Source organism: Podarcis filfolensis (genome assembly GCF_964270895.1).
Source record: "Podarcis filfolensis genome assembly, chromosome: 18".
Classification (NCBI taxonomy): domain Eukaryota; kingdom Metazoa; phylum Chordata; class Lepidosauria; order Squamata; family Lacertidae; genus Podarcis; species Podarcis filfolensis.
Genome location: NC_139622.1, coordinates 9,978,671 through 10,004,682, shown reverse-complemented (window position 1 = coordinate 10,004,682; position 26,012 = coordinate 9,978,671). Strand labels below are relative to the sequence as shown.

General features: G+C 49.8%; 2 protein-coding genes across 15 annotated transcripts in view; one reads left to right on the top strand and one right to left on the bottom strand.

Annotated features, from left to right (window-relative positions):
- The window catches only part of DAZAP1 (DAZ associated protein 1), a 51,265-nt gene extending 36,510 nt beyond the window's left edge, over positions 1-14,755 (bottom strand). For 6 of the 11 annotated variants that reach the window (XR_014543350.1, XR_014543351.1, XM_083594756.1 and 3 more), the window contains exon 1: positions 14,285-14,716. Coding sequence is in view for 6 of the 11 variants with exons in the window: in XM_083594756.1 (XP_083450882.1) it covers positions 14,285-14,316 (32 nt within the window). In the remaining 5 variants the exon portion in view is untranslated. Of the gene's footprint in view, positions 1-14,284 lie in introns of all 11 variants that reach the window. The other 5 variants (XR_014543352.1, XM_083594757.1, XR_014543349.1 and 2 more) reach the window with 4 other exon arrangements.
- Positions 1-25,320, top strand: part of GAMT (guanidinoacetate N-methyltransferase) — a 215,843-nt gene extending 190,523 nt beyond the window's left edge. For 3 of the 4 annotated variants that reach the window (XM_083594898.1, XM_083594899.1, XM_083594897.1), the window contains exons 2-7: positions 16,603-16,800; positions 20,563-20,708; positions 21,248-21,311; positions 22,735-22,802; positions 24,548-24,658; positions 24,971-25,320. In XM_083594898.1, the coding sequence (XP_083451024.1) occupies positions 16,603-16,800; positions 20,563-20,708; positions 21,248-21,311; positions 22,735-22,802; positions 24,548-24,658; positions 24,971-25,108 (725 nt within the window). In that variant the 3' untranslated portion in view covers positions 25,109-25,320. Of the gene's footprint in view, positions 1-15,134; positions 15,340-16,602; positions 16,801-20,562; positions 20,709-21,247; positions 21,312-22,734; positions 22,803-24,547; positions 24,659-24,970 lie in introns of those variants that run through there. The other variant, XM_083594896.1, reaches the window with a different exon arrangement.
- Positions 25,321-26,012: the final 692 nt, after the last annotated feature.

Sequence of the window (26,012 nt, the reverse complement as noted above, 5' to 3'; positions counted from 1 at the left end):
GAGTCGGTCACGACTGGACCTAATGGTCAGGGGTCCCTTTACCTATCCCTCCCCCACAATAGAGGATTCTCTTTGCTCCCCCATTAACACAAGCAGATACCTGAACAAGGCCAAAAAACACTGGGCCTTGGTTCTAGGTTCTATCCACACATTGGGATTCCTCTGCCGCCGCCTCCCAAGCCAAAGCATCTTCAAGGCCACTGAAGTATGAGACAATCCTTCCACTTCAGTTCACACTTTCTCGTGCTCGCTTTCATTAAGGCAAACAGTGCCATCCATCAGCAATGCAAACGGCAACAGGCTCCGCTTGCACGCCATATGGGTGGGAGAGGGACTGTTGGGAAAACACCAGCGGCAGAGACAAAGGCTTCCTTCAAAGGTGCAGCAATTCAAGACCCAGGCACCATCAGCTTCCCATCACCTCCAGCACCAGGATACAGCTCAGACTGACAGATGCTAAAAATCCGCCCCCCCACCCCTCCAATTAACAAAGTTTACCCCTCAAGGGTACAGAATCATAAAATTGTAAAGGACAGCTAAGCCTATTTATCTTGTTCCCCCAAACACTCCTGGGGTGGGAAACAGAACAGAGCAATTAACTCTTTGAAATGTTTTGTCTATGCCACTTTAATGCAAGTAAAGCACTTGGGGTTTTTATTGACAAAAGGAAGGTTGGCAACTTTTGGTCTCAACTGGATGCCCAGTTCTGGACAAGAGCAAAAAGGATGTCACATAGAGGAGGGAGAAAGGTTGTTTTCTGCTGCTCCAGAGAAGCGGACACGGAGCAATGGATCCAAACTACAAGAAAGAAGATTCCACCTAAACATTAGGAAGAACTTCCTGACAGTAAGAGCTGTTCGACAGTGGAATTTGCTGCCAAGGAGTGTGGTGGAGTCTCCTTCTTTGGAGGTCTTTAAGCAGAGGCTTGACAACCATATGTCAGGAGTGCTCTGATGGTGTTTCCTGCTTGGCAGGGGGTTGGACTCGATGGCCCTTGTGGTCTCTTCCAACTCTATGATTCTAAGTTTTCAGTTCATATTATATTCAGTTCTGAGGTCCACTATTTGGAGGGAGGTACAGAACAGTGGCTTGGGGGCAGGGGCAGGCAGAATCAGAGATGTCTCTGAGCACATGCTCAGCTAAGGAATTGGTTTTCAGTAACAGAATTGAACTCAGCTGTCACTGGGCTAAGAGGAGGTAAAACCACAAATAGAGGAACAGACCTCCTGGCTGGCAAACAAGTTATTAGTGAATCCCCAAACACAATGACATGATTAGCCCCACAGGTGGGGGAGCCAGGTGTATGGCAGGAGCTGCTGAAAGGAAACTTAAGCACCACAAAAACATCTAATTGTGTTATGCTTCTCTAGGGAAGCAGGAAGTCTTCGACACAGCACAAACGTGGCTCAAGTTAAAGCAGGCTCAAGCCAGACAAAAGAGGGAGGCCAGGCTATAGGTCTCTTAAGTGGTCCTCATCAGCCTTCCCTAACCTGGTGCCCTCCAATGCGATGGGTTACAACCCCAAACAGCCCCAGCCAGCTTGGCTGCATGACACTGAACATCTGGAGGGCACAAGGTAGGGGAAGGCTGCTGTCCAGGGTCTCAGGCAGATGGGTCTTTTCCCAAATAAGCTGGTACTTAATGCTGTTTAAACTAACAATGTCAGAGACTTAGGTTGGGACCTTCTGAATGCAAAGCGGCTTGCCACTGAGACGCGGTCCCTGCCCAGACATGTTCACCCATTTGGGTAAAGAAGTCAAATAAGCACACTGTTTTTGTCTTAATTATGAGAAACATTTCAGCAATAATGAGATATATGACTATGGAAAAATGACAAGCACACGGGCTGGGATGCAGAGCTGTAACACAAAGCAATCTTTCCCACTGGTGGGGGGGGGGGAGAGTTACATTGAAAGTGTTATCTATAGATATTTTACAGATGAATATATGCATGCTTAAGAACAAGCATAAAATCCCTTTCTGATCTTAACCCAGCAGCTATGTTGTGTCGATTAACTTGTGGCTGAGAGGATTTGACTCCTCAGCTGGTGCTAAACTACTTTCTCTTTTTCACAGGATTCTAGCCCTCATGGTACAAGATGCTGTACACAACCATGCAAACCATGCTTGGAAAATACTCTCGTCTGCGGCCCAGCATTAATTGTGCCTCTCTACTGCTCATTACAGAAGCATCCTTCTCCTCTATCACCAATTATGGTTTCCCAAAAGCATACAGAGAGCAGGTGTAGTATGTATCAGTGTCAGAAACACAGATATATAAGCTGGGCGCCAAATGGCTCCTTAAACTAGAGTGGCAGTCACCATAATGGAATGCAGAGTCGTAGTTTTCAATACAGCTTTTTGGATCCTGAAATTAATTCTGATTGCGCAGATAAAATATAATGGGTAGGATTCTACAGGATGTGTTGTTGGTGTGTGAAAACAGTCAAGATCCAAGGATCCCCAGGCATGAACCTCCAGGTGATGGAGTCGTCAGGTGCTATCCTGGTGCCTGAGCATCTTCACTTGTTTGCAAGTGGCCAATAGCCAGGTGCATAATGTGCCTGGCAAATTTTGAATGCTGGTATGTATGTGTCCATGGGACGCAGGTGGTGCTGTGGGTTAAACCACAGAGCCTTGGGCTTGCCGATCAGAAGGTCGGCGGTTCAAATCCCCGGGACAGGGTGAACGCCCGCTGCTCGGTCCCTGCTCCTGCCAACCTAGCAGTTCGAAAGCACATCAAAGTGCAAGTAGATAAATAGGTACCGCTCCGGCGGGAAGGTAAACGGCATTTCCATGCGCTGCTCTGGTTCGCCAGAAGCGGCTTAGTCATGCTGGCCACATGACCCGGAAGCTGTATGCCGGCTCCCTCGGCCAGTAAAGCGAGATGAGCGCTGCAACCCCAGAGTCATTCATGACTGGACCTAACGGTCAGGGGTCCCTTTACCTTTTTATGTATGTGTCCCGCAGAACAAAGCCAAGAGCCCAACCTACAAATGCAATACAATACAACACGTGACCCTTGGTGGGCAGGAGAGGGCAACATCCTGTGCCCTTCTTCCCACAACACCACAGCAGTAATGAGGACAACACTTGACGTCACAATGTTGCTGCTTCATCTACAATTCATTCACTAAGGGAGAACGCTGGTCTCCACCACCACCACCCAATCCCAAGCAAAGACGAACCAAGCACACCTCCCCACGCAGAGAAGGCAGTTCTTTTTATATCTCTTTCTCTGGGCGCCGAGATAAAAGAACTACCCTACCCGATGACTAATGGCTTTGTCTTGTCAACTTGATCCAGAAAACTGGATCTACTCCGCAGGCGAGCCACACCCTAAGGATGGTTGCCATCAGAAGCTAGTTCTAAGTGCCACAGGAGGCTGAGCAACAACAGGTTCTTTGAGGGAAATTTTGCTGCACAGGACACTTATGACAGCATCGTGAACTTCCATCACTGCTGGTATCGCCAGGAAGGTAGAACTGGAACCCAGTGTCTAAGGCTTGCTTTGCATGTAGAGCGACCCGGGTTCCATCCAGGTTGACACCTCCAGGTAAACAGGAGCAGGTGATGTAAAAGGCCCCTTCTGAGCCCCTAGAAAGCCACTTCCTGTCAGGGTATAAAACACTGGGCAGGATGAACAAATAGCTTGACCTGGTAAAGGCAGCTTTCAATGCTACTATGATCTCTAATGCAGGCAGGATAGACAACATCAGAAAGTGGAGGCAGGGGGAAGTACTCTATTATTATTATTAATTATTATTATTATTATTATTATTATTATTATTATTATTATTATTATTATTGCTGCTGCTGCTTTACCATCAAGTAAGCTTTGCACGAACCAGCTCCAGGTGTTAAAAGTCAACCCAGCCTCAAGATCATTTCACATGGGGCTGAAGAGCAAATCTTCAGGAGAGTAAGGTAAAGGTAAAGGGACCCTTGAGGGTCCAGTTGTGACCGACTCTGGGGTTGGCCAGCAGGACTAAGCCGCTTCTGGCGAACCAGAGCAGCGCACGGAAACGCCGTTTACCTTCCCACCAGAGTGGTACCTATTTATCCACTTGCACTTTGACACGCTTTCGAACTGCTAGGTTGGCAGGAGCAGGGACCGAGCAACGGGAGCTCACCCTGTCGCGGGGATTCGAACTGCCAACCTTCTGATCGGCAAGTCCTAGGCTCTGTGGTTTAACCCACAGCGCCACCCGCGTCCCAGCCCTTGCTTAAGATCAGGTTTTTCCGAGCTCTTGAAATCTACCACTGGGAAAACAGACATCCAACAAAAAGAACTTTCCTTTTTTTTGGAACTAGTGCAGAGTTCAGGGCAGCTTTCCGTGCAAACGCATGAATACCGCTCCCAGTGTTTCGGCTCGCTTTAATAATGTGCAGTGCCCATCAATGGCTGTGCAGAAAGCACAGAGTGTGCCTACGGAGGAGGGTTGTCCAGGGACATCAATACTGAGAGATGTCACCACCCCTGTTAGCAAGCAGGACTCCAGCGCTCACCCACAATCTCATCACCAGCTTGGCTGAAGCAGGCATCAAGAGATGCCCAGGCACAATCCCAACCACACAGCTCTAATGAATACTTGAGAGGCACCCTAATATTCACCAATGAAAGGGGGAGAGGCAACTTGTGTGGAACTAAGGGCTACACTGAAGGGGCGCAGCTTAATTCTCGGATGTCAGGTGTGTGTGTGACTAAAACAACTTGCACGCAAGAAAGTTCACGTGCTGAAATATAGTCTATTGATGAAGCACACTCATTCTAGAGGGCTAAGGCAATTTGAGGATGTTGACGCTAGGAATCTTTTCCACATACAAACGCTTTCCCATTCTCATTGACTGGCAAAAATTTGGAAAGGTAGAGAGCATTAAGATCCCCATGTTACAAAGAACTGAGGCTGAGATGTTGCAAGTGGCGCAAGGTCACCCAACAGAAATGACAAACTATGGATATGGGGTTGGTTTTGCTTGCCCCTGATTCTGCTCTGGCATGTTCCCTAACACATTAAATCCCATTTCCCCCCTTTTACTGAAGGGGCTCAGAGCAGCCAACATTTCCATTAAAATTACTGTAACACCCCCCCCCCGCCTCAAAACATATCCTAAGCCAAGCATCTTTCTGCAAGGAGGGACTTTGAAATCTTTTCAGCCTTCCAGCTCTATTGTAAATTATTTCTGGTCACCTTGACAAATATTCAGACCAAAAAAAAAAGCGTAGGGTTTTCTGAGGTCAAGCAGAGCAGCTGTATGTAAATAAAAGTGTGGCTATTTATACACAGCTCCATAGATTGCCACAAGCTAAGACAGTTTTGGCCTTTGGCTTTGTGTTAGATGGGATTCTGGTACACTGAGCAAATGCAGAACAAACCGGCGCTGCAGCCTGAAGATGGCATGGAGAAATAAATAAATAAACAGACCACGAGAGAAGCAAGCTACCGTGCACCAAACCGTTCCAACAAAACCTCTCGTCTTCCAGCGCCATCTTAACTATTTTACCAGCAGCTCATCTCCCATGCCATGGGGAACCGGGTTTGCTTGACCCTTCGTTTTAAGCAACACTTTTCTTAATGCTAAAACAAAACGCTACTAACAGCAGCAACAAGAAGGAACAGGTAATTCTACATACCTAACTGAAAGCCCTGAGGAACAGGGTAGCAAAGCACAGAAAAGCAATGTATATTATTTATAGGCCCTCGCTCCCTTGGATTATTTTGGGCTCCACTGGAAGGTCGAGATAGAAATTTAATAAATAAATAGTTTTAATGGCCGTAGAAAATGTTCTCTAGGCTAGATGCAATTCAATTCAGACTGATTTGGTACTAAGCGCCACTGAGCTTGTCGCTGAGGAACCATATGTAGGATTTGGATGAGCACCCTCTGACTTTTGGTTTTAGGTCCTGTGCCATTTTTATGAATTTGCTGTATGTGAATTGTGTGCTAAGCATCCAACAAATGGCGCTCCTCTTTTTTTTTTGCATTGGGTTGCATCAGATGCAGCGCCAAACCATGGTTTCGCCGACATGGGTGAATATTAGAAGAAGAAGAAGAAGAAGAAGAAGAAGAAGAAGAAGAAGAAGAAGAAGAAGAAGAGGAGGAAGAGGAGGAGGAGGAGTTTGGATTTGATATCCTGCTTTATCACTACCCTAAGGAGTCTCAAAGCGGCTAACAATCTCCTTTCCCTTCCTCCCCCACAACAAACACTCTGTGAGGTGAGTGGGGCTGAGAGACTTCAGAGAAGTGTGACTAGCCCAAAGTCACCCAGCAGCTGCATGTGGAGGAGCGGAGACGCGAACCCGGTTCACCAGATTACGAGTCTACCGCTCTTAACCACTACACCACACTGGCTCTCCAAAGGAGAGCCTTAAAGGAGCCTTGGGCTTGCGCGCTCCCTCTCCTCGCTCTGTGTGCATGGCAATTCTGTCCCTCATTTACTTCCAGGAAAGGATGCAATTGCTGAGCACAAGGTGAGGAAGAAGGGCAAGGATGCAGCAGCAGCACAAGCAGATTCGGCCAGTATGCAGGCTGCAACCTTGCCTGGATGGAGACAGTTTGGCAACAATCACCCATGCTCTGTTACCTGAGATGGATGTGGGATTGCCTCTGAAAATGGCCTGGAACATGCAGTTGGTCAAGAAAAGCACCGCAAGATTAACTGGGGCTAATCTAGTCTGTTTCTGTGCTCAATTTAAACCTTTAAGGCTCTAAATAACTTCAGACTAAGTGACCTGGAAGGCCACCTTCTCACATACATACCTGCCCACACCTTACGATCCTCTTTGGAGGGCCTGTTCCAGCTGAATGAAGCAAGGCAAGCAACTACCAAGGAGAGGAGAGGGCACTTTGGTGAAGCAACAGCCTTCCCAGGAAGGCTCACCCAGTGGCGTAACATGGGTTGCCAAAGCCCGGGGCAAGGCAAGTATCCTCAGCACTGTCTATCGATAGGCGGGAACTAAGGGGCAAAAGCTCAGCAACATACCCGAGTAGCAGCCGTGGCGTCCTATGAGCACTGAGCACGGTAGAGAATGGAATGGGGGATTGGTCGGGAGCAGGGTTCTTTCCAAAGCCCGTGCAGAGGACGTTGGGAGATTTAAATGTGAGAGGGAGGGCACACTATTTTTAAAATTTATTACAACTTTTGAAATTTTGCACCCCTGAGAATATTTGCGCCAAAAGCAACTGCCCCTGTGGCCCCACCAATGCTACGCCGCTAGCCACTCGCCTAGTCAAATTTCGTGATCTTTCTGGTGACAGGTGAATATAATTTTTTTCTAACCACCCCTTTAAAATTACTTAAGTAATTTAGACCTGTTTTTTAAAGGTGGGGTGCATCAAGTTGTGTTGTGTTGATGCTGTTCTTGAATGGTTTCATGTTTTACTTTGTATTTTAATTTTTTTATAACTTATTTACTGTACGTCACCAAGAGAACCTTATGTTATGGGATGCCCTGCAAACATAGCAAACAAACAAAATTAAATCAGAGGCTCCTTGAAGGCTCTCTCTCTCTCTCTCAGAAGCAAACCAAGCTCTGCCACTGTGCCTAAAATCAGCCCATTCCTATTGCATTATCTTTCTCTTCACCACAGAAGGAAAACAGTTTCCTATGAAACCACAAATAATGAGCATGCTACAAATAAGCTTACAAATCCAATTTATTAAAACAACACAGATTATTCTGGCCACATTTACTGTGCCACATTCCACAGGATCAGGAAATTAAAAAAACCCATTTGCTATTAGAATTTTATAAGTGTTGCGAGGACACCCAGAATCGACAGCACCCATAACGCTGAGAATTTTGCTATTGCTAACTGGCATCAGGATCTAGCACTTGTTAGGCCAACAAGCAAAGAGCATTCATTGAATCTTTATGAAGGAAGTCTAGAGGAAATCCAGTCCCACTTGCAATGGGTCTACAGGTTGCTTGTCCAGTCGCATATACCTTGACCTAGACCAATAACGGGGAACCTATCATTCTCCAGATGTTGATGAATTCCCATCATCCCTGACCATTGGCCATGTTGGCTGAGGCAGACTGAGATTGTAGTCTAACATCTGGAGGACCACAGGTTCCTTACCACTGACATAGGTGGTCTACACTTAGCTATTTTAGTCATCGTGGCCTTTTAAAAATAAAAGTATTTACTGCATTGTTGCCTGAAGTGGATTTGCACTGGTCATGGTACCCCTGACCATTAGGTCCAGTCGTGACCGACTCTGGGGTTGCGGCGCTCATCTGGCTTTATTGGCCGAGGGAGCCGGCGTACAGCTTCTGGGTCATGTGGCCAGCATGACTAAGCCGCTTCTTGCGAACCAGAGCAGCGCACGGAAACGCCGTTTACCTTCCCGCTGGAGCGGTACCTATTTATCTACTTGCACTTTGAGGTGCTTTCGAACTGCTAGGTTGGCAGGAGCAGGGACCGAGCAACGGGAGCTCACCCCGTCGTGGGGATTTGAACCGCCGACCTTCTGATCAGCAAGTCCTAGGCTCTGTGGTTTAACCCACAGCGCCACCCGCGTCCCTGCACTGGTCATAGGTGACTGCTAAGAACCTTTGGGCAATTCAGTTATAATTTTTCACCTGAGGTTTCGCAGCTCACGTTTAAAAATTTAAAATTCAGCTCATATGAACAAGGCTGATAGAAGCAGCTTGTTTCCTGCCACCTTGAGTGCTACTCTGACAACGGTAAGGCAGTATATCTTATCAGTATTTTTCTTTTAAAAATTACTGCAGCAGCAACAACAACGTACTTGATGCTTTACCAAGTAACAAAGACAGGGCCCAACCCCAAGACACTTAAAGCAGAAATGTCAACAGCGGCTTAGCAACACACTACAAGGAAAGAGCTTGCAAGGAATGAATGTCTTTAAGTGCATTTCAGCTGGGAATATGAATTAGTTTTATGAGGGATGGTGTAAGACTCAAGGAAAAGGTAGACTTATCAGAGAAAATGCTTCACAACTCACAGAGCAGAAATCTTCCCAATGAGTAGAACCCAAAGGACGAGCCATTCTTCTTGTCACATCCCAAAAAGTATTCAGATGACTGTCTACTTGCAACCCTGGCATAATGTTTATACTTTTGCCACCATGCTCATTCTGCATGCTGTACTCTTAAGCATGGGCCTGATAGTAGAAGAAACTTTATGATCAAACTGCTTGATATTAAACTAAATGTGAAGCAATGTATGGAGGCGTAATCTAAATATTATAGTTGCTGGTTTTAAGCATCTTTTCCATTTTCAGCATAGTAAAGTTTCTTAGATTTCAGGCTATGTATGCGTATTTCCTATAGAATGGAAGCTTAGTGAGCTAGGGCTTAGAAATATTCCCCCAGCTCTTTTCCTACATACTGTACTGCAGACATCCTGTTCAACATTTGGAGCACGGTGACTAAGGACGACATATACAAAGACTCAACCAGTGAGCTATTTTGAGGTTATAGATTAAAAGCATGAAATCCCTTAGAAGGCTTTACAAAAATAAACCCCCCCCTTTCTCACCCCCCTTCAAATTCAGCCATTCCCAGGATGGAAATTGATCTGTGGAAATCTGCCCAGGAACAAGAAATATAAAGGCACATTGGGCACCCCAGGAGGTCTTATCTGCATGTGGCAGAGAAGTAAAAAACGAGATACAAAAGAGAATCTTCTTTTTAAGCCTTTATCCCTCCAGTGTGGGCTGCCTCGGCCTCAGAGGCTGAAAGCAAAGCCATGCCTTTGCCAGCCGTGCTCAACACAAGAGGGGAAAGCTCCATGCATCATGGGGCAGCATTGATGAATCACCAGTGCTCTTGTCCTACACAGGTTCTCAACCTCCTTCAACTGCAGGAAGGGGACTTAAGAGGCACAAAAGAGAGCAAAGGTCCGAATATGATGGCTTGTATAGGGTCACAAAGGGACGAGGAGGAGCATGGTTCAGCAACCAATGCCCCCCTCCCCTCACAAAGTGTGCAGAGGGACCTTAGATAATAATTGGAGCTCTTCACAAGGGATATACACAGCAAGGAGCTGCCGCAGATCCCAACCTGATGACCTTGTGCCCCAGCTGCAGAGTCAGGTGCAAGCTGCCAGCTGCTCCACAGCCTTAGACTTGTACTGCCAAGCTAGAAATCCATCACCCAAAAGGCAGCAAGCAGGATGTCAGAGGATGTGGGGGTTTGAGGGGGGTGTTTTGAGAGGAACCCCAAAACCCGTGTCAGAGGACGACAAATGGCCTGGGCCTCTGAACTGATTAGGGAGCTGGATATGAGCCCACAATCTCACTACAATCTTGATCTATATCCACATGTTACCTAAGGAGTAATTTAAGAGCACCTGAGAAGTACGTCCTCAACAGTTGAATCACCTCCCTGTGTGTTTTGGAAGGAATGGAGCCCAGGAAAGGAACAAGTCCAGTACCTCAACCATATAAAAGCATACAGTATGCTGAAAGAACCTTTCGCTGCCATGTCTGCTCCAGCATCTAATAATCCAGGAGACAGATCTTTGCATTTCTGCTGTGAGCCCTCTGGTCTAATACAACCCACCCACTGGGGTCTCAAGGCCCAACAGCAGCCACCTCTCCATTGGAGGTTGTGCTCCAAATCCCCATTCGCCTATCTGCAAAGTAGCAATCACAGACCAAGAGTCCCCTAGAGAGAACCCTCCTCCATGTTTAAAGTTAGGACGGTGCCATATGGGCTTTCTGGAAGCACCTGGTTCAGTAATGTGGAAAGCGGGGCTTTGGGTGCAACAGACCAAGCAAGGTTCTCGTTTTTCTGAAATCCATTTGTGCACTTAGCTCCTCACCCCATGGCTCTGCTGATATAACAACTCCCACCCCATGCTCTCTTTCACCTTCTGTGGCCTTAACCCCCACAGTGCCCACCCATTATTATTTTGAATCCAACCCACCCTAATTAATAGCTCATCCTTTTGGCACAGAGAAAGGTTGGAGATAGACGGAGGGAGGATGCCTTTCGTTAGAGTTTCTCGCAGCTCCTCTCACAACCCCCCCCAAAACTGGCCCTCTCCCAAGCCCTCAACTTCAACCCCACCCCCAAAATAGAGAAGAGTTAAGACCCCTTGACCCACCTTGCCCTGCAGTGCAGAGGGGGTAAGAGAGACAAGGGATAGAGGGTACAGAGAAGCGTGTGGGGGCACGGGGGGGGGGTTTCCTTTGGAGAAACTCCTGCCTCATAGCTGAAAAAGTAGGAAGGTTAACTCAGCTTCCTCCCTCCCCACCTTTTCCTGAGCTCTGGGGGAGAGAAAGATCTGAAACTCAAGAGAAAGATCCAAAATAAGGGGAAAAAATGAACATTATTAGGTGGTTGACTTTCAGCAGCCCTCCTTGCTGATCATCGGCCCCCTCCCCAAAATTTATGGCTCTTGTCGCAGAGAGAGATGGAAGGGGGAAAGCGGCAAGGAGGGTGGTTGCGAAGGGGGAGAAAGGCCCTTCCCTTTCACTGCAGGGTCCTCTGTTGGGGGGGGGGGTAGAGAGGTCACTCTCTTCTCCAGCCAAATCCAAGAAATCCCTCAACATCCAGGATAAAAAAAGAGAAAGACAGGTAAAGAAGGGCTGAGACCTGTCTCACCCAAACAGTAAGAAGGTGTGAGAGTGTGGTCTTTTTTGGGGGGGGTGTCTGCTTTTTTCCTTCCCTTACAACAAAGCTATGTGGAAACAGAGGAAGAGGGGGGTGTCCTCCCCGTGACCCCCACTTCCCCCCTGCCACCCCACGTGACAGGGTCTTCCCACTTCCCCCCAAGTGTGGTCTTTTTGGGGGGTGGGGGGCTCCCTCTTTCTTCCCTTCCAACAAGGCTACTAGGGGAAACAGGAAATGGGGGTGTTCTCCCCGTGACCCCCACTTCCCCCCACGTGACAGGGCCTTCCCCCTAAATAGTAAGTGTGGTCTTTTGGGGGGGGCTCCCTCTTTCCTCCCCTTCCCTTACAACAGGGCTACTATGTGGAAACAGAGGAAGAGGGGGGTGTCCTCCCCGTGACCCCCACTTCCCCCCCTCGCCCTGTCCCCCCCACACGTGACAGGGCCTTCCCCCCCAAGTGTGGTGTTTTTGGGGGTGGGGGCTCCCCTAAATAGTAAGTGTGGTCTTATTGGGGGGGGCTCCCTCTTTCCTCCCCTTCCCTTACAACAGGGCTATGTGGAAACAGAGGAAGAGGGGGGTGTCCTCCCCGTGACCCCCACTTCCCCCCCTCGCCCTGTCCCCCCCCCACGTGACAGGGCCTTCCCCACCCCAAGTGTGGTGTTTTTGGGGGTGGGGGCTCCCCTAAATAGTAAGTGTGGTCTTATTGGGGGGGCTCCCTCTTTCCTCCCCTTCCCTTACAACAGGGCTATGAGGAAGAGGGGGGTGTCCTCCCCGTGACCCCCACTTCCCCCCTCGACCTGCCCTCCCACACGTGACAGGGTCTTCCCACTTCCCCCCAAGTGTGGTCTTTTTGGGGGTGGGGGCTCCCCTAAATAGTAAGTGTGGTCTTATTGGGGGGCTCCCTCTTTCCTCCCCTCCCCTTACAACAGGGCTACTATGTGGAAACAGAGGAAGAGGGGGTGTCCTCCCCGTGACCCCCACTTTCCCCCCATGTGACAGGGCCTTCCCCCTAAATAGTAAGTGTGGTCTTATTGGGGGGGGGCTCCCTCTTTCCTCCCCTTCCCTTACCACAAGGCTACTATGTGGAAACAGAGGAAGAGGGGGTGTCCTCCCCGTGACCCCCACTCCCCCCCTCGCCCTGCCCCCCACACGTGACAGGGCCTTCCCCCCAAGTGTGGTCTTTTTGGGGGTGGGGGCTCCCCTAAATAGTAAGTGTGGTCTTATTGGGGGGCTCCCTCTTTCCCCCCTTCCTTTACAACAGGGCTATGTGGAAACAGAGGAAGAGGGGGGTGTTCTCCCCATGACCCCCACTTTACCCCTCGCCCTGCCCCCCCACGTGACAGGGCCTTCCCCCTAAATAGTAAGTGTAGTCTTTTTGGGGGGCTCCCTCTTTCCCCCCTTCCCTTACAACAGGGCTACTATGTGGAAACAGAGGAAGAGGGGGGTGTCCTCCCCGTGACCCCCCTTTCCCCCCTCGCCCTGTCCCCCCCACACGTGACAGGGCCTTCCCCCCCAAGTGTGGTCTTTTTGGGGGTGGGGGCTCCCCTAAATAGTAAGTGTGGTCTTATTGGGGGGCTCCCTCTTTCCCCCCTTCCTTTACAACAGGGCTATGTGGAAACAGAGGAAGAGGGGGGTGTCCTCCCCGTGACCCCCACTTTCCCCCCACGTGACAGGGCCTTCCCCGTAAATAGTAAGTGTGCTCTTTTTTGGGGGGGCTCCTTCTTCCCCCCCTCCCCTTACAACAGGGCTACTACGTGGAAACATAAAGAGGGGGGTGTCATTGCCGTGACCCCCACTTCCCCCCAAGTGTGGTCTTTTTGGGGGGTGGGGGGCTCCCTCTTTCTTCTCTTCCAACAAGGCTACTAGGGGAAACAGAGGAAATGGGGGGTGTCTTCCCCGTGACCCCCACTTTCCCCCACGTGACAGGGCCTTCCCACTTCCCCCTAAGCGTGGTCTTATTGGGGGGGCTCCCTCTTTCTTCCCTTGCCATACAGCAGGGCTACTATGTGGAAACAAAGGGGGGTGTCCTCCCTGCGACCCCCACTTCTCCCCAAGTGTGGTCTTTTGGGGGGCTCCCTCTTTACCCCCCTTCCCTTAAAACAAGGCTACTATGTGGAAACAGAGGAAGAGGGGGGTTTCCTCCCCGCGACCCCCACTTCTCCCCAAGTGTGGTCTTTTTGGGGGGTGGGGGCTCCCTCTTTCTTCCCTCCCTTTACAGCAGGGCTTCTATGTGGAAACAGAGGGGGTGTCCTCCCCGTGACCCCCACTTCCCCCCCTCGCCCTGCCCCCCCCACATGTGACAGGGCCTTCCCCCCCAAGTGTGGTGTTTTTTGGGGTGGGGGTTCCCCTAAATAGTAAGTGTGGTCTTATTGGGGGGGGGCTCCCTCTTTTCCCCTCCCCTTACAACAGGGCTATGAGGAAGAGGGGGGTGTCCTCCCCGTGACCCCCCTCCCCCCTCGCCCTGTCCCCCCCACACGTGACAGGGCCTTCCCCCCAAGTGTGGTCTTTTTGGGGGTGGGGGCTCCCCTAAATAGTAAGTGTGGTCTTATTGGGGGGCTCCCCTTTCCTCCCCTTCCCTTACAACAGGGCTATGAGGAAGAGGGGGGTGTCCTCCCCGTGACCCCCACTTCCCCCCCTCGCCCTGCCCCCCCCCACACGTGACAGGGCCTTCCCCCCTCCTTTTCTCCCCCCTCACCCGATCTCGTCGGCGCTCCCCACGCTGTTCATGGCGGGGGCGCGAAGGCCCTGGGCCCGCTCGGCTGCCCCTCCGCCTCCTCTCTCGCCGCTGCCTCTTTCTGCTTCCTCCTCCGGCGCTGAGGTGAATCCGAGCGGGGTGTGAGGGGGGGGGGGAGAGAGGAGGCGGCGGCGGTTGTGGCTGCTGCTGAGGCGGCTTTCTCTCCTTCTTCCCTTCCTTCCTCTCCGGCTCCTCCGCCGCCGCCTCTCCTCTCGGGGCTTTTCCTATTTTACCTCACACAAGAGGGCCCCGGCGACCAAGCAGCAGCCAGCGGGCGTCGCGCGCATGCGCAAGCGGCACGCACGCACGCACACGCGCGCGCCCTCGCCCCCCCTCCGCCTCCCGTTTCCCCGCGGCCGCCAACCGCCGCTCCCGGCCGGACAGCGCCGCACTGCGCTTGCGCCAAAAGCGCGAGGAGGCGACGGCTCGCTTTCTTTCCCTTTCTACGCTCCGCCCGCTGTTCGCCATTGGCTGGTTCTAAACGGGGTTTACCGCAGGGGCGGGAGGGCGACGCGGGGAGCCGAAGGGAGGAAGAGACAGCGCGCGTGCGCGTTGCTCGACAAGGTGGTTTTTTTCCCCGCGAAAGGCATTATGGGAGGTGTAGTTTTTTTAAAAAAAGAATTCGTTAATGTAGGCGGAGAAAACGTCTGGCCTTCCCAAAGGATGATGGGAAGTGTAGTTTGTAGCCGCTGGCACGCAGAGCACGTCTTTGCGCCCGCCTGAGGGTCAGGAAGAGAAAGGGTTAGAGGAGAAAGGTGCGCATGCGCTGAGGAAACATAGCGTATTTTTGCCGCCGCAAGGCTTCATGGGGGTTGTAGTCCGTTGGGCTGAGGGGATGAGAATGGAATTATTATAGGAAAAGTTTTCAGGCCATTTTTGCCTGTTTTAAGAGGATTAAATAGATTATAAGGGGGAAGGAAAGGAAGCTTTTGGTGCCAGCCCCTCACAAAAGCCTTTTAAGAGGAAAGGAGGCACTCTGTCCATGCTCAGAGGCACCTTTTCTCCTGAACTCACATGTACGTGAATGTGCGTGGAAACTAACCTACTGGGGAAAAAGTAAAAAAAAAAAAATGCATTTATTGCCTGGCTCATTTGGCCTCTGGTGGCCCTCATAAAGTTGCTCAGAGTGGAATGTGGCCCTCAGCCCGCTTCTCAGGGCCAGTATAAATGATCTAGTGCATATTGGGGCAAATAAATAAATAAGCAAATATATTTCACGTGGACCACGAATAAAACCTTGCGGGGTCTTGATGGAAACGTCGACCCAAGCGTGCAGCAGCCATGACAAAGGCAAATCCCATGCCAGGGATAGTAGTAATAATAATAATAATAATAATAATAATAATAATAATAATAATTTATTTATACCCCGCCCATCTGGCTGAGTTTCCCCAGCCACTTTGTCAACAACAAATTGTCGCCGTTTTTGTGTGTGTTGAATATATGCTATATGGTAATTGATGGACCTAATAGGTATCTTAAGCCATTTGCACATGTTGCCCTGCAACCAGTCCATGCGGAATGTAGGCACCCTATATATAGAAAGGAGCAAAGCAGTGATATTTTAGGGAGCAGGCAGGGCCCATGGTTTACATCCTAGGAGCCTACACAACACAAAACACTGTTGCTGGATATAGGTTTTATTTTATTTGTTTTTTATTGTATATTTTGGAAATGAACACCCAAGTTTTTTTTCTTTTAAATTTTTTGGGGGAGCCCCCAAGAGAGTGGGGCCCTAAGCTACGGCTCGTTTAGCTTATACGTAAATCCAGCACTGGGTGAGTGCATACAAAACAAAACAAAATTTTTTCCTTCCAGTAGCACCTTAAAGACCAACTAAGTTAGTTCTTGGTATGAGCTTTCGTGTGCATGCACACTTCTTCAGATATGCATGCACACGAAAGCTCATACCAAGAACTAACTTAGTTGGTCTTTAAGGTGCTACTGGAAGGAAAAAAATTTTTTGTTTTGTTTTGACTATGGCAGACCAACACGGCTACCTATCTGTAACTGGGTGAGTGCATGCAAGAGTTATCCAGCAGGTGTCCCCTTGTTCCTTTCCCATTTGGAAACGGGCGTTGCAAAAGGGGAGGGGGGAGGCATGGAATCACCCTTCCCTTTTTCAACTCAGCACTCCTGAGATGCAGAGTCAGCTGTTTCCCCCTCCCCTTTGCCCCCCAGCTTCATCTATTTAAAGCCAACTTTATTTAAAGTCCAAAGGGGTTCCTGCTGGGATCTGTTAAATCTCCAGCTCTCTCTTTCTCTCTCTGCCTCTCCAGCTCCAGCCAACATGACTTCCTCCTCCGAAACCGCCCAGCCAATTTTTCTGGAAGGGGAGAATTGCAAGTCCTCCTGGAAAGAAGCTGCCGCGGGGTACAACACGACGGACACCCACTTAGAAATCATGGGGAAGCCTGTTATGGAACGCTGGGAGACCCCATACATGCATTCCCTCGCTTCTGTGGCCGCTTCGAAAGGTAGGACGCTGCATTTACCGTATTTTTCGCTCTATAAGACGCACCAGACCGCAAGACGCACCTAGCTTTTGGAGGAGGAAAACAAGGAAAAAAATATTCTGAATCTCAGAAGCCAGAACAGCAAGAGGGATCGCTGCGCAGCGAAAGCAGCAATCCCTCTTGCTGTTCTGGCTTCTGGGATAGCTGCGCAGCCTGCATTCGCTCCCTAAGACGCACACACATTTCCCCTTACTTTTTAGGAGGGGAAAAAGTGAGTCTTATAGAGCAAAAAATACGGTATGTTTTGTTTCGCTGCATTCCACTGAGAGGCCAGTAGCTGGCCCGCAAGGTAGCCCAGTTCGCTTCAGGGCCAAGTGTTGGGAGAAAGGAACCCGGTCTCTCCCTGGTGCCAGCCTGACACGCTAAATCACAATGTTGTGGTCATTGGAGGTTTGTGGGCAAGCCTACCTTCAAGGGGTGTTGCTGCCGTAGTGCATCAGCGCTCCAAATTCCCCGCTTTTGCGGTAGCGGCCAGAACTGGTGGACATCCCAAAGAGCTGAATATTGCGAGGTTCGGGAACGGCGGAAGAAAAGATGACTCGGGGTTAAACTACGGAACTCCCTGCCACAGTAAGGAGGTGGTAATGAGTCCGAATACCAGTTGCCACACGAAGGGAGAGATGTTCTTGTGCTTGTGGGCCTCCCCGTGCTGGCCCAGGGGGCTCCCTTTGGCTTGATCCTGCAACCAGGCTCTCCTGACATTCCCTTTCTGGTTCAATGTTGCCAGCCTATCCTAAGATACTCCTTGTCTGAAAGACTCTGGGTTGTACCCAGCTATAACATCTGCTCCAGTGTAGACCCGTTGGAAAGAATGCTCCGAAGTTAGTCAGGCCCATTAATTTCAGTGGGTCTCCTCCGAGTAGGGCTAGCGTTGGCGGCAACACGTTCCCTCTCTGTCTGCACCGACACCCTAAAGCACATTCCGCTCCCACCCAAGGGGAAAAGAAAAACCCCGGGAACTATACAATATATACAATATACGATATCTTTATTGTCATTGTCCCATGCAGAACAATGAAATTGAAAAACTACATAAAACATTCAAAAACCCCTCAAAACTCTGAAACCCCATTTTAAAATACACTATACTATAGAGACCCCTTATGCTGCGTTTAGAACCACAATTGCATTTGGGTAGAAACTGTTTCTCAGGCGGCTAGTCCTGGTCTTTATAACCCTATACCTTCTTCCAGAAGGCAGAAGCTGAAAGAGATCATTTCCAGGGTGCATACTATCCTGCGCTATCTCTGCAACTTTCTTCTGGCACCTGGAAACATAGATTTAATCTAAGGTGGGAAGAGTGCACCCAATTATTCTCTCTGCAGTCTTTACAACCCTGGATAGCATTGTTTTTTCCCTGGCCGTGCAGCTCCCAAACCACACACACAGACCATAAGTTAATACACTCTCCACAGTGCAATGGTAAAATGCCACCAACAGGTCCTTTGAGAGATTGTTTTTCTGGAGGATTCTCAGAAAATATAGTTTGCCCTGCAGCGCTACAACTCCCAAAGAAACATAAATGGTGTCTGTGTTTATATGATTTAGAACCACACACAGCTGATGAAGCCCCTTGGGGCGAAACAGGGGAATATCCAGGAATCCTTCTCTTGTCTACCTGTGCCTCCAGTGCCAGTTTCTTAAATCTACCAACCTTATCATTTTCATTAGACACTTACAAGACTATTTCATGGTACTCTTTTAAGGGATACGTCAGATAGAAAAATACAAGAGAAGATGAAGAAATTAGACTGACAAAATAGGAATCACATTTTGTGCATACTGGACTTGGTAGGTAACTGAACAAGCCACATTTTAATATGTTATGTCACGATGCTGACTTTGACGTTATGAGAAGCTGCATCTAATTTTGAGAAGTAAAGGTAAAGGGACCCCTGACCATTAGGTCCAGTCGTGGCCGACTCTGGGGTTGCGGCGCTCATCTCGCTTTACTGGCCGAGGGAGCCGGCGTACAGCTTCCGGGTCATGTGGCCAGCAGGACTAAGCCGCTTCTGGCGAACCAGAGCAGCGCACGGAAACGCCGTTTACCTTCCCGCCGGAGCAGTACCTATTTATCTACTTGCACTTTGACGTGCTTTCGAACTGCTAGGTTGACAGGAGCTGGGACCGAGCGACGGGAGCTCACCCCATCATTGCGGGGATTCGAACTGCCGACCTTCTGATCGGCAAGTCCTAGGCTCTGTGGTTTAACCCACAGCGCCACCCACGTCCCTATAATTTTGAGAAGTAGCTTCTAGTAAATGATGTTACAGTTGTTAATATACAGCCTTTTACCTTTACGTGTGTTTTTTCAAGTGGATTTGTGTAATATAGGCATTCTAGTGGTTTGGAGCTAAACTCCCAGCACCCTTTAGATAACATTCCAGGGATTATTGGACGCGGGCGCAGCAGTGAAGGAATGTGCTTTAACCTTTTCCGCCCCTCACCCCAAGCCTTCCTTCCTGAGACATCCTTGTGTTGCAGCAGAGTTAAGAATAGCCACACTGCAAACTATCTCCCCTTTTTAAATAAATGCTTGTCTGCAGGTTCGATTCAGGGGTCGGGCTTTCCCCAACAGCTGCAGGCTGAGACGCAGGATATAAGCCTAGGGGAAGAACGATTCTCTTGGACAGAGCAAAAAAAAATCCAGATTTTTCTTACAGCATCTTTATATGTCAACAGTGAACTCTGGCCTTTTCGTATTTAGCCAGAAGGCCAACACACAAGGCCTCTGGCAATATTTAAGGCGGGCATGCCCCCTCCCCTGTTGATAGGCAATGCCATTCAAATGGTGTCCGTGCTCCGCATCTTGTGATTGATTATGCGGGACGGGTCTTACCTGGGCCTCCCCAATATTTTATACAAATTGGCACCCCTGCTTCCAGACTGATCAGGCATGTGTTTGGGGGGGACAGCCAATTTAGAAGCCAACCTTTGAATTTCGGACCCGAGACCTTTTCTTGCTCGTACTGCACTTGCTGCCTGCATTGAATTGTAAGTAAACTTATTGTTCAACAACAACAACAACAACAATTTTATTATTTATACCCCACCCATCTGGCTGGGTTTGTTTATCTTACTTAAAAAATATGTGCAATGAGGGTGAAGAGGTGGAAGGGGGTGAGCAGACCCCAAAAGAAAAGGCACTGAAAGCTGCAATTGCCTTATTCCTGCACTTTAGTAAAGGTAAAGGGACCCCTGAGCATTAGGTCCAGTCGTGGCCGACTCTGGGGTTGCGGCGCTCATCTCGCTTTATTGGCCGAGGGAGCCGGCGTACAGCTTCCTTGTCATGTGGCCAGCAGGACTAAGCCGCTTCTGGCGAACCAGAGCAGCGCATGGAAACAGTTTACCTTCCCGCCGGAGCGGTACCTATTTATCTACTTGCACTTTGACGTGCTTTTGAACTGCTAGGTTGGCAGGAGGAGGGACCGAGCAATGGGAGCTCACGCCGTCGTGGGGATTCGAACTGCCGACCTTCTGATCGGCAAGCCCTAGGCTCTGTAGTTTAACCCACAGCGCCACCCACGTCCCTTCCTGTGCTTTAGCAGGCTGCAAAATATGTAAGAGCCTTTGACTCTGCTGAAAAGGCTTCACAGCCCATTCACTTTTCCTATTTCTCCCACACATAGGTGGGATAGGAGGTTTAAATGTCCCTCTGCAGATTTCCGCTCAAAGAGTCACGGCCGCTAATCGGACCTCCTTGCTCTTGTGTGTCGCACTCAGGGGGCCGGGTGCTGGAGGTGGGTTTTGGCATGGCGATCGCAGCCACCAAAATCGAGGAGTTCAATATTGAAGAGCACTGGATCATTGAGTGCAACGAGGGCGTATTCCAGCGGCTGAAGGAGTGGGCGAAAACACAGCCTCACAAGGTATGTCAGAAGAGCCCTAAGGCTGAATCAGGTCATAGAGGGATATACTGTATTTTTCGCTCTATAAGACACACCAGACCACAAGACGCACCTAGTTTTTGGAGGAGGAAAACAAGAAAAAAAAAATCTTCTGAATCTCAGAAGCCAGAACAGCAAGAGGGATCGCTGCGCAGCGAAAGCAGCAATCCCTCTTGCTGTTCTGGCTTCTGGGATAGCTGCACAGCCTGCATTCGCTCCGTAAGACGCACACACATTTCCCCTTACTTTTTAGGAGGGGAAAAGTGAGTGTTATAGAGCAAAAAATATGGTAAGCTGTTCGAAAACCAAGGTACAAATTTTAAGAATGTTTTCCTGATTCAATTTTATTTCTTCTTTTGAGTCGTCTTTGCTCTCCAACAGCCCCTCTCTGGCCCAAAGAACCAAACCAGGTTAAACTGCAAACCGAGAGGATTTGAGCAAATGTTTTTGAGCCGATTCCCAGCTGCTGAGTCAGTTGAGTGGTCAGTCATTAACCTCCTCTCCTCTGCTCTGCTCCCAAGGTCGTTCCCTTGAAGGGGCTGTGGGAGGACGTCGTCCCCACCTTGCCCGAAGAACATTTCAACGGTAAGCAAGAGATAAAAAGGTTTTCCCCCTTTCTCTCATGACCCCACAACTGGTGGGTGTCCAATTAAGCTGAAGAAGCTGGGAGATTCAGGATGGGTCAATTAAAACCCTTCTTCGCCCCGCGCAAACTGTGGAACTCCCTGCCACAGTAGGCAATCACGGCCAACTTGGATGGCTTTAAAAGGGGATTAGACAAATTAATAGAGGGGAAAGGCAATCAATGGAAGCTATGCTCTGCCTCCTAGTTGGAAGCAGAAATGCTTTTGAATTCCAGAATAAGGCAATACTAAGTCTTCCTGTCTTCCGAACAAGAGTCTCTCTGCTGTGATCATATATTAAAATAAAACCCCCACAATTCTTTTCTTGCTGTGTATCCATTACTTTGCACCCAGTTCCTGTTGTATTTGCTGTACAGTTTTTGGGGGGCAGGGGGCAGGTAGGTTTGGAGGACTCCCTGGTCCTGAATGGGGTGACTGTGCCCCTGAAGGACCAGGTGCGCAGCCTGGGAGTCATTTTGGACTCACAGCTGTCCATGGAGGCGCAGGTCAATTCTGAGTCCAGGGCAGCTGTCTACCAGGTCCATCTGAGACCCTCCCTGCCCACAGACTGTCTGGCCAGAGTGGTGCATGCTCTGGTTATCTCCCACTTCAACTACTGCCATGCTCTCTCCGTGGGGCTACCTTTGAAGGTGACCCAGAAACTACAACTAATCCAAAATGCGGCAGCTAGACTGGGGACTGGGAGAGGCCGCCGAGACCACATGACACCGGTCTTGAAAGACCTACATTGGCTCCCAGGACATTTCCGAGCACAATTCAAAGTGTTGGTGTTGACCTTGAAAGCCCTAAACGGCCCTGTATCCCTGAAGGAGCATCTCAAACCCCATTGTCCTGCCCAGACACTGAGATCCAGCTCTGAGGGCCTTCTGGCGGTTCCCTCACCGCGAGAATGTGAGGTTACAGGGAACGAGGCAGAGGGCCTTCTCGGTGGTGGCGCCTGTCGTGTGGAATGCCCTCCCATCAGATGTCAAGGAAATAAACATCTGACTTTTAGAAGGCAGCCCTGCTTAGGGAAGTTTTTAATGTTTGACGTTTTATCATCTTTTTAATATTCTGTTGGGAGCCACCCAAAGTGGCTGGGGAAACCCAGCCAGGTGAGTGGGGTGTAAACAACAACAACAACATTATCCCAATTTTTAAAAATCATCCCTTCCCTCCAATGATTTTTATGAACTCCCATCCTCCCTTGCCATTGGCCATGCTTGTTCTGGCTGACGGGAGCTGTAGCTCAGAATCGTTCGGGGGCCAGATGTTTCCCACCTCTGGAATAAAGAAGTCCACCTTTTGCTTTAGGAGGTGCGGGAGACTCCTAAGTTGGCAAAGTAACCTCTTCTGTTTTCCTGTTTCTTTTGTGCAACCTCCAGGAATCCTCTACGACACCTACCCTCTCTCAGCCGAAACCTGGCACACTCACCAGTTCAGCTTCATCAAGGTAAGGAATGACGGCAGTTGCAAAAAGCAAGGTATTTCTTCCTAAAGAAATATCGCAAACCCAAAAGCAAGCCCTTCAGGGCAGGAATGATCAAGAGTATTTTTTGAGAGCTCCCTGGCAATTTCTGGGAAGGTAGCAACAGGGATTGTGGCTTTCCCTTTGTCGCCGATGATTGCAGGGCGGTCACTTTTGAAATCCAGGAGTTCAGCACGGCAGCCGCGAATATAGGCTGAAATCAGGGCCGGATTTAGGTTTGACGAGGCCCCAAGCTCCTGAAGGTAATGGGGCCCTTTATACGCCCAGCTGTCCTTTGTCAACAACAAATTGTCGCTCTTTTTTTGTGTTGAATACATGCCATATGGTAATTTATGGACCTCATAGGTATCTAAAGCCATTTGCACATAACAAAATATGTATTTTATCCAAGTAATTGTTGAACTGAAATACAATTAGGAAGAAGCATATTTTGGGGGGGTCTCCAAGAGAGTGGGGCCCTAAGCTATAGCTTGTTTAGCTTATACATAAATCCGGCACTGGCTGAAATCATGTGATGCGAGTTTTAATCTGTTTTTCGTTTATTGTCCTTCTTTCTTTTCGAAAGTCTTAAATCACGGCTGCCAGTTCTTCTAAATTTAATACAGTACAGAAAAAAGATCTGAAACCCTTTTGTCTCTCCCAAATGACCTCAGATATTTCTCTGCAAGGTCAAAGGAAATGGGGAGTCTCCCCCCTGTCTCTTTGCTCACAAATCCTGTCTCAAGGGCACATTTAAGGTATGAATAGGGTGAGCCTGTGACCTGGATTCAGGAATTGAGTAGTCATCATAACAAAAGAATGGCCAGCATGCCCAGGTAATTCAATCAGGTAACCTGGCAGACAGGATAAAAACAACGCACTCGGATTTCTGTTGTAGTCCGCATCTTCTCTGATGTACTGAGCATTGGTCTTGGGCTACACCCCTTCTGTGATGTATGTATGATGTATGGAGGGGCGGTCTTGGGTTCCAGGGTGGGCAGTGCAAAAGTCCATATAAGGGCTTGCACACCTTTGTCCTGGGTCCTCCATCTCTCTCCCTGTTGCAACAGCTTTAATAAAAGATCAGGCTTACTAGCTGCTTTGCTTCTCAATATGCTCTGGTTTGCCTCTTTTATTTTCTCCTACCAAAAGACGCGGTTAAGGGACGCGGGTGGTGCTGTGGGTTAAACCACAGAGCCTAGGACTTGCCGATCAGAAGGTCGGCGGTTTGAATTCCCGCGACGGGGTAGCTCCCATTGCTCGGTCCCTGCTCCTGCCAACCTAGCAGTTCGAAAGCACGTCAAAGTGCAAATAGATAAATAGGTACCACTCCGGTGGGAAGGTAAACGGCATTTCCATGTGCTGCTCTGGTTCGCCAGAAGCGGCTTAGTCATGCTGGCCACATGACCCGGAAGCTGTACGCCGGCTCCCTCGGCCAGTAAAGCGAGATGAGCACCGCAACCCCAGAGTCGGTCACGACTGGACCTAATGGTCAGGGGTCCTTTTACCAACAGAGAACCCACAAAAGGACTCTGTATGGGCTCTTGGGTACCCCATAAGGGAAAAGGAGCAGGGCTTTTTTTCTTATAACATTCCTAACTTCAGATACGGGGATGCAACCAGCAGGGACCCCCAACCTTTCCAGGACAAAAATCCCCAGCAAGGTGTCCTGGGGGAAAAGAGCCCCACAAAGTCTGCCATAACTCCCATCCCTCCCCTCTCTACTGCAGGGCCATGCTTACCGCCTCCTGAAGCCCGGAGGGGTCCTCACCTACTGCAACCTGACCTCTTGGGGAGACCTCCTCAAGAACAAGTATTCGGACATCGAGAAGATGTTTCAGGTGAGGGCGAGGGAGGGCTTTGCAGGCGGGCGGAGGCCAGGGAACAAGAGCTCTGTGTCCGTGCGAATTCTAGTCTGGCTCCCGCAAGTAGACCCACCCCATAGATTTAAATGGCTCTCATAGCCATTCCTCTTCCTTGGTTCGTTATAAGAAAAAAAAATCTCTGGAAAACTGCGTTTTAAAATCCCCTGCTCTCTGGCACCCTCTGGTGTCGGATGTTCATAGTGCATTCAAATTGCTGGTTCTTTACAGCTGCGTGTCTTGTGTGGTGGGTTTAAAGTCTCCTCAAGGCTCTTTCCTCCCGCATTTTAGGAAACGCAGGTTGAGCACCTGGTGGAGGCTGGTTTCAAGAAGGAAAACATACACACGGCTGTCATGGACCTCGTCCCTCCGTCCGACTGCAGATACTACTCCTTCCCCAAAATGATCACTCCCGCCCTCATCAAGTAGAGCTGCCAGCCCGTTCCCCGACCGGCCAGCTCTCTGAGGAAGGCCATGCTGACCGCAGCAGGAGCAGCCGAGATGGCCCCCTCTTTTTTGGCCAAACAGAAATCGGGGAGGGAGATGGCCTCTCGTTTTTCGAGCCTCCGGGCACATGGACACGAGCCCTTTAGCCAAAAAAATTGCAATCTGTTCTGTCGATCAAGAGAATTCTTTTCCACGTTGCCTTGTCTCCTTTCATCTCTGCCGAACGGCAAACTGGGTGTAACTCGGTTGCAGACAACGCATGCAGAAGGTCCGTGGATCGATCCCTCCAGTGGCGTCTCCGTAAGCAGGGTTGCGGTAGACCCTTCTCTGCCTGCAAACCCCACACAACCTCTGCCGGTCCTTGTAGATAGATGGGGTCCTGGTCTGATTCGGCGCAAGGCCGACTCCTGTTCAAATTTGCCTCTCAATTCAGAACCATGAGGACTAGGCACATGGCTTTTCAGCTCAGCACCTGCGCGGCCTGCGGAAGGCGCCGAGTTCCATCCCTGACATCTCCATGCGGGAGAACGGCTGCCAGCCAGTGTAGACCGTACTAAGCCGGATGGATCAGTAGTCTGGCTACGTATAAGTCACCAGCCTATCTTCTGCTGCTGTAGTAAAGGTAAAGGGACCCCTGACCATTAGGTCCAGTCGTGGCCGACTCTGGGGTTGCGGCGCTCATCTCGCTTTACTGGCCGAGGGAGCCGGCGTACAGCTTCCGGGTCACGTGGCCAGCAGGACTAAGCCGCTTCTGGCGAACCAGAGCAGCGCACGGAAACGCCGTTTACCTTCCTGCCGGAGTGGTACCTATTTATCTCCTTGCGCTTTGATGTGCTTTCGAACTGCTAGGTGGGCAGGAGCAGGGACCGAGCAACGGGAGCTCAAT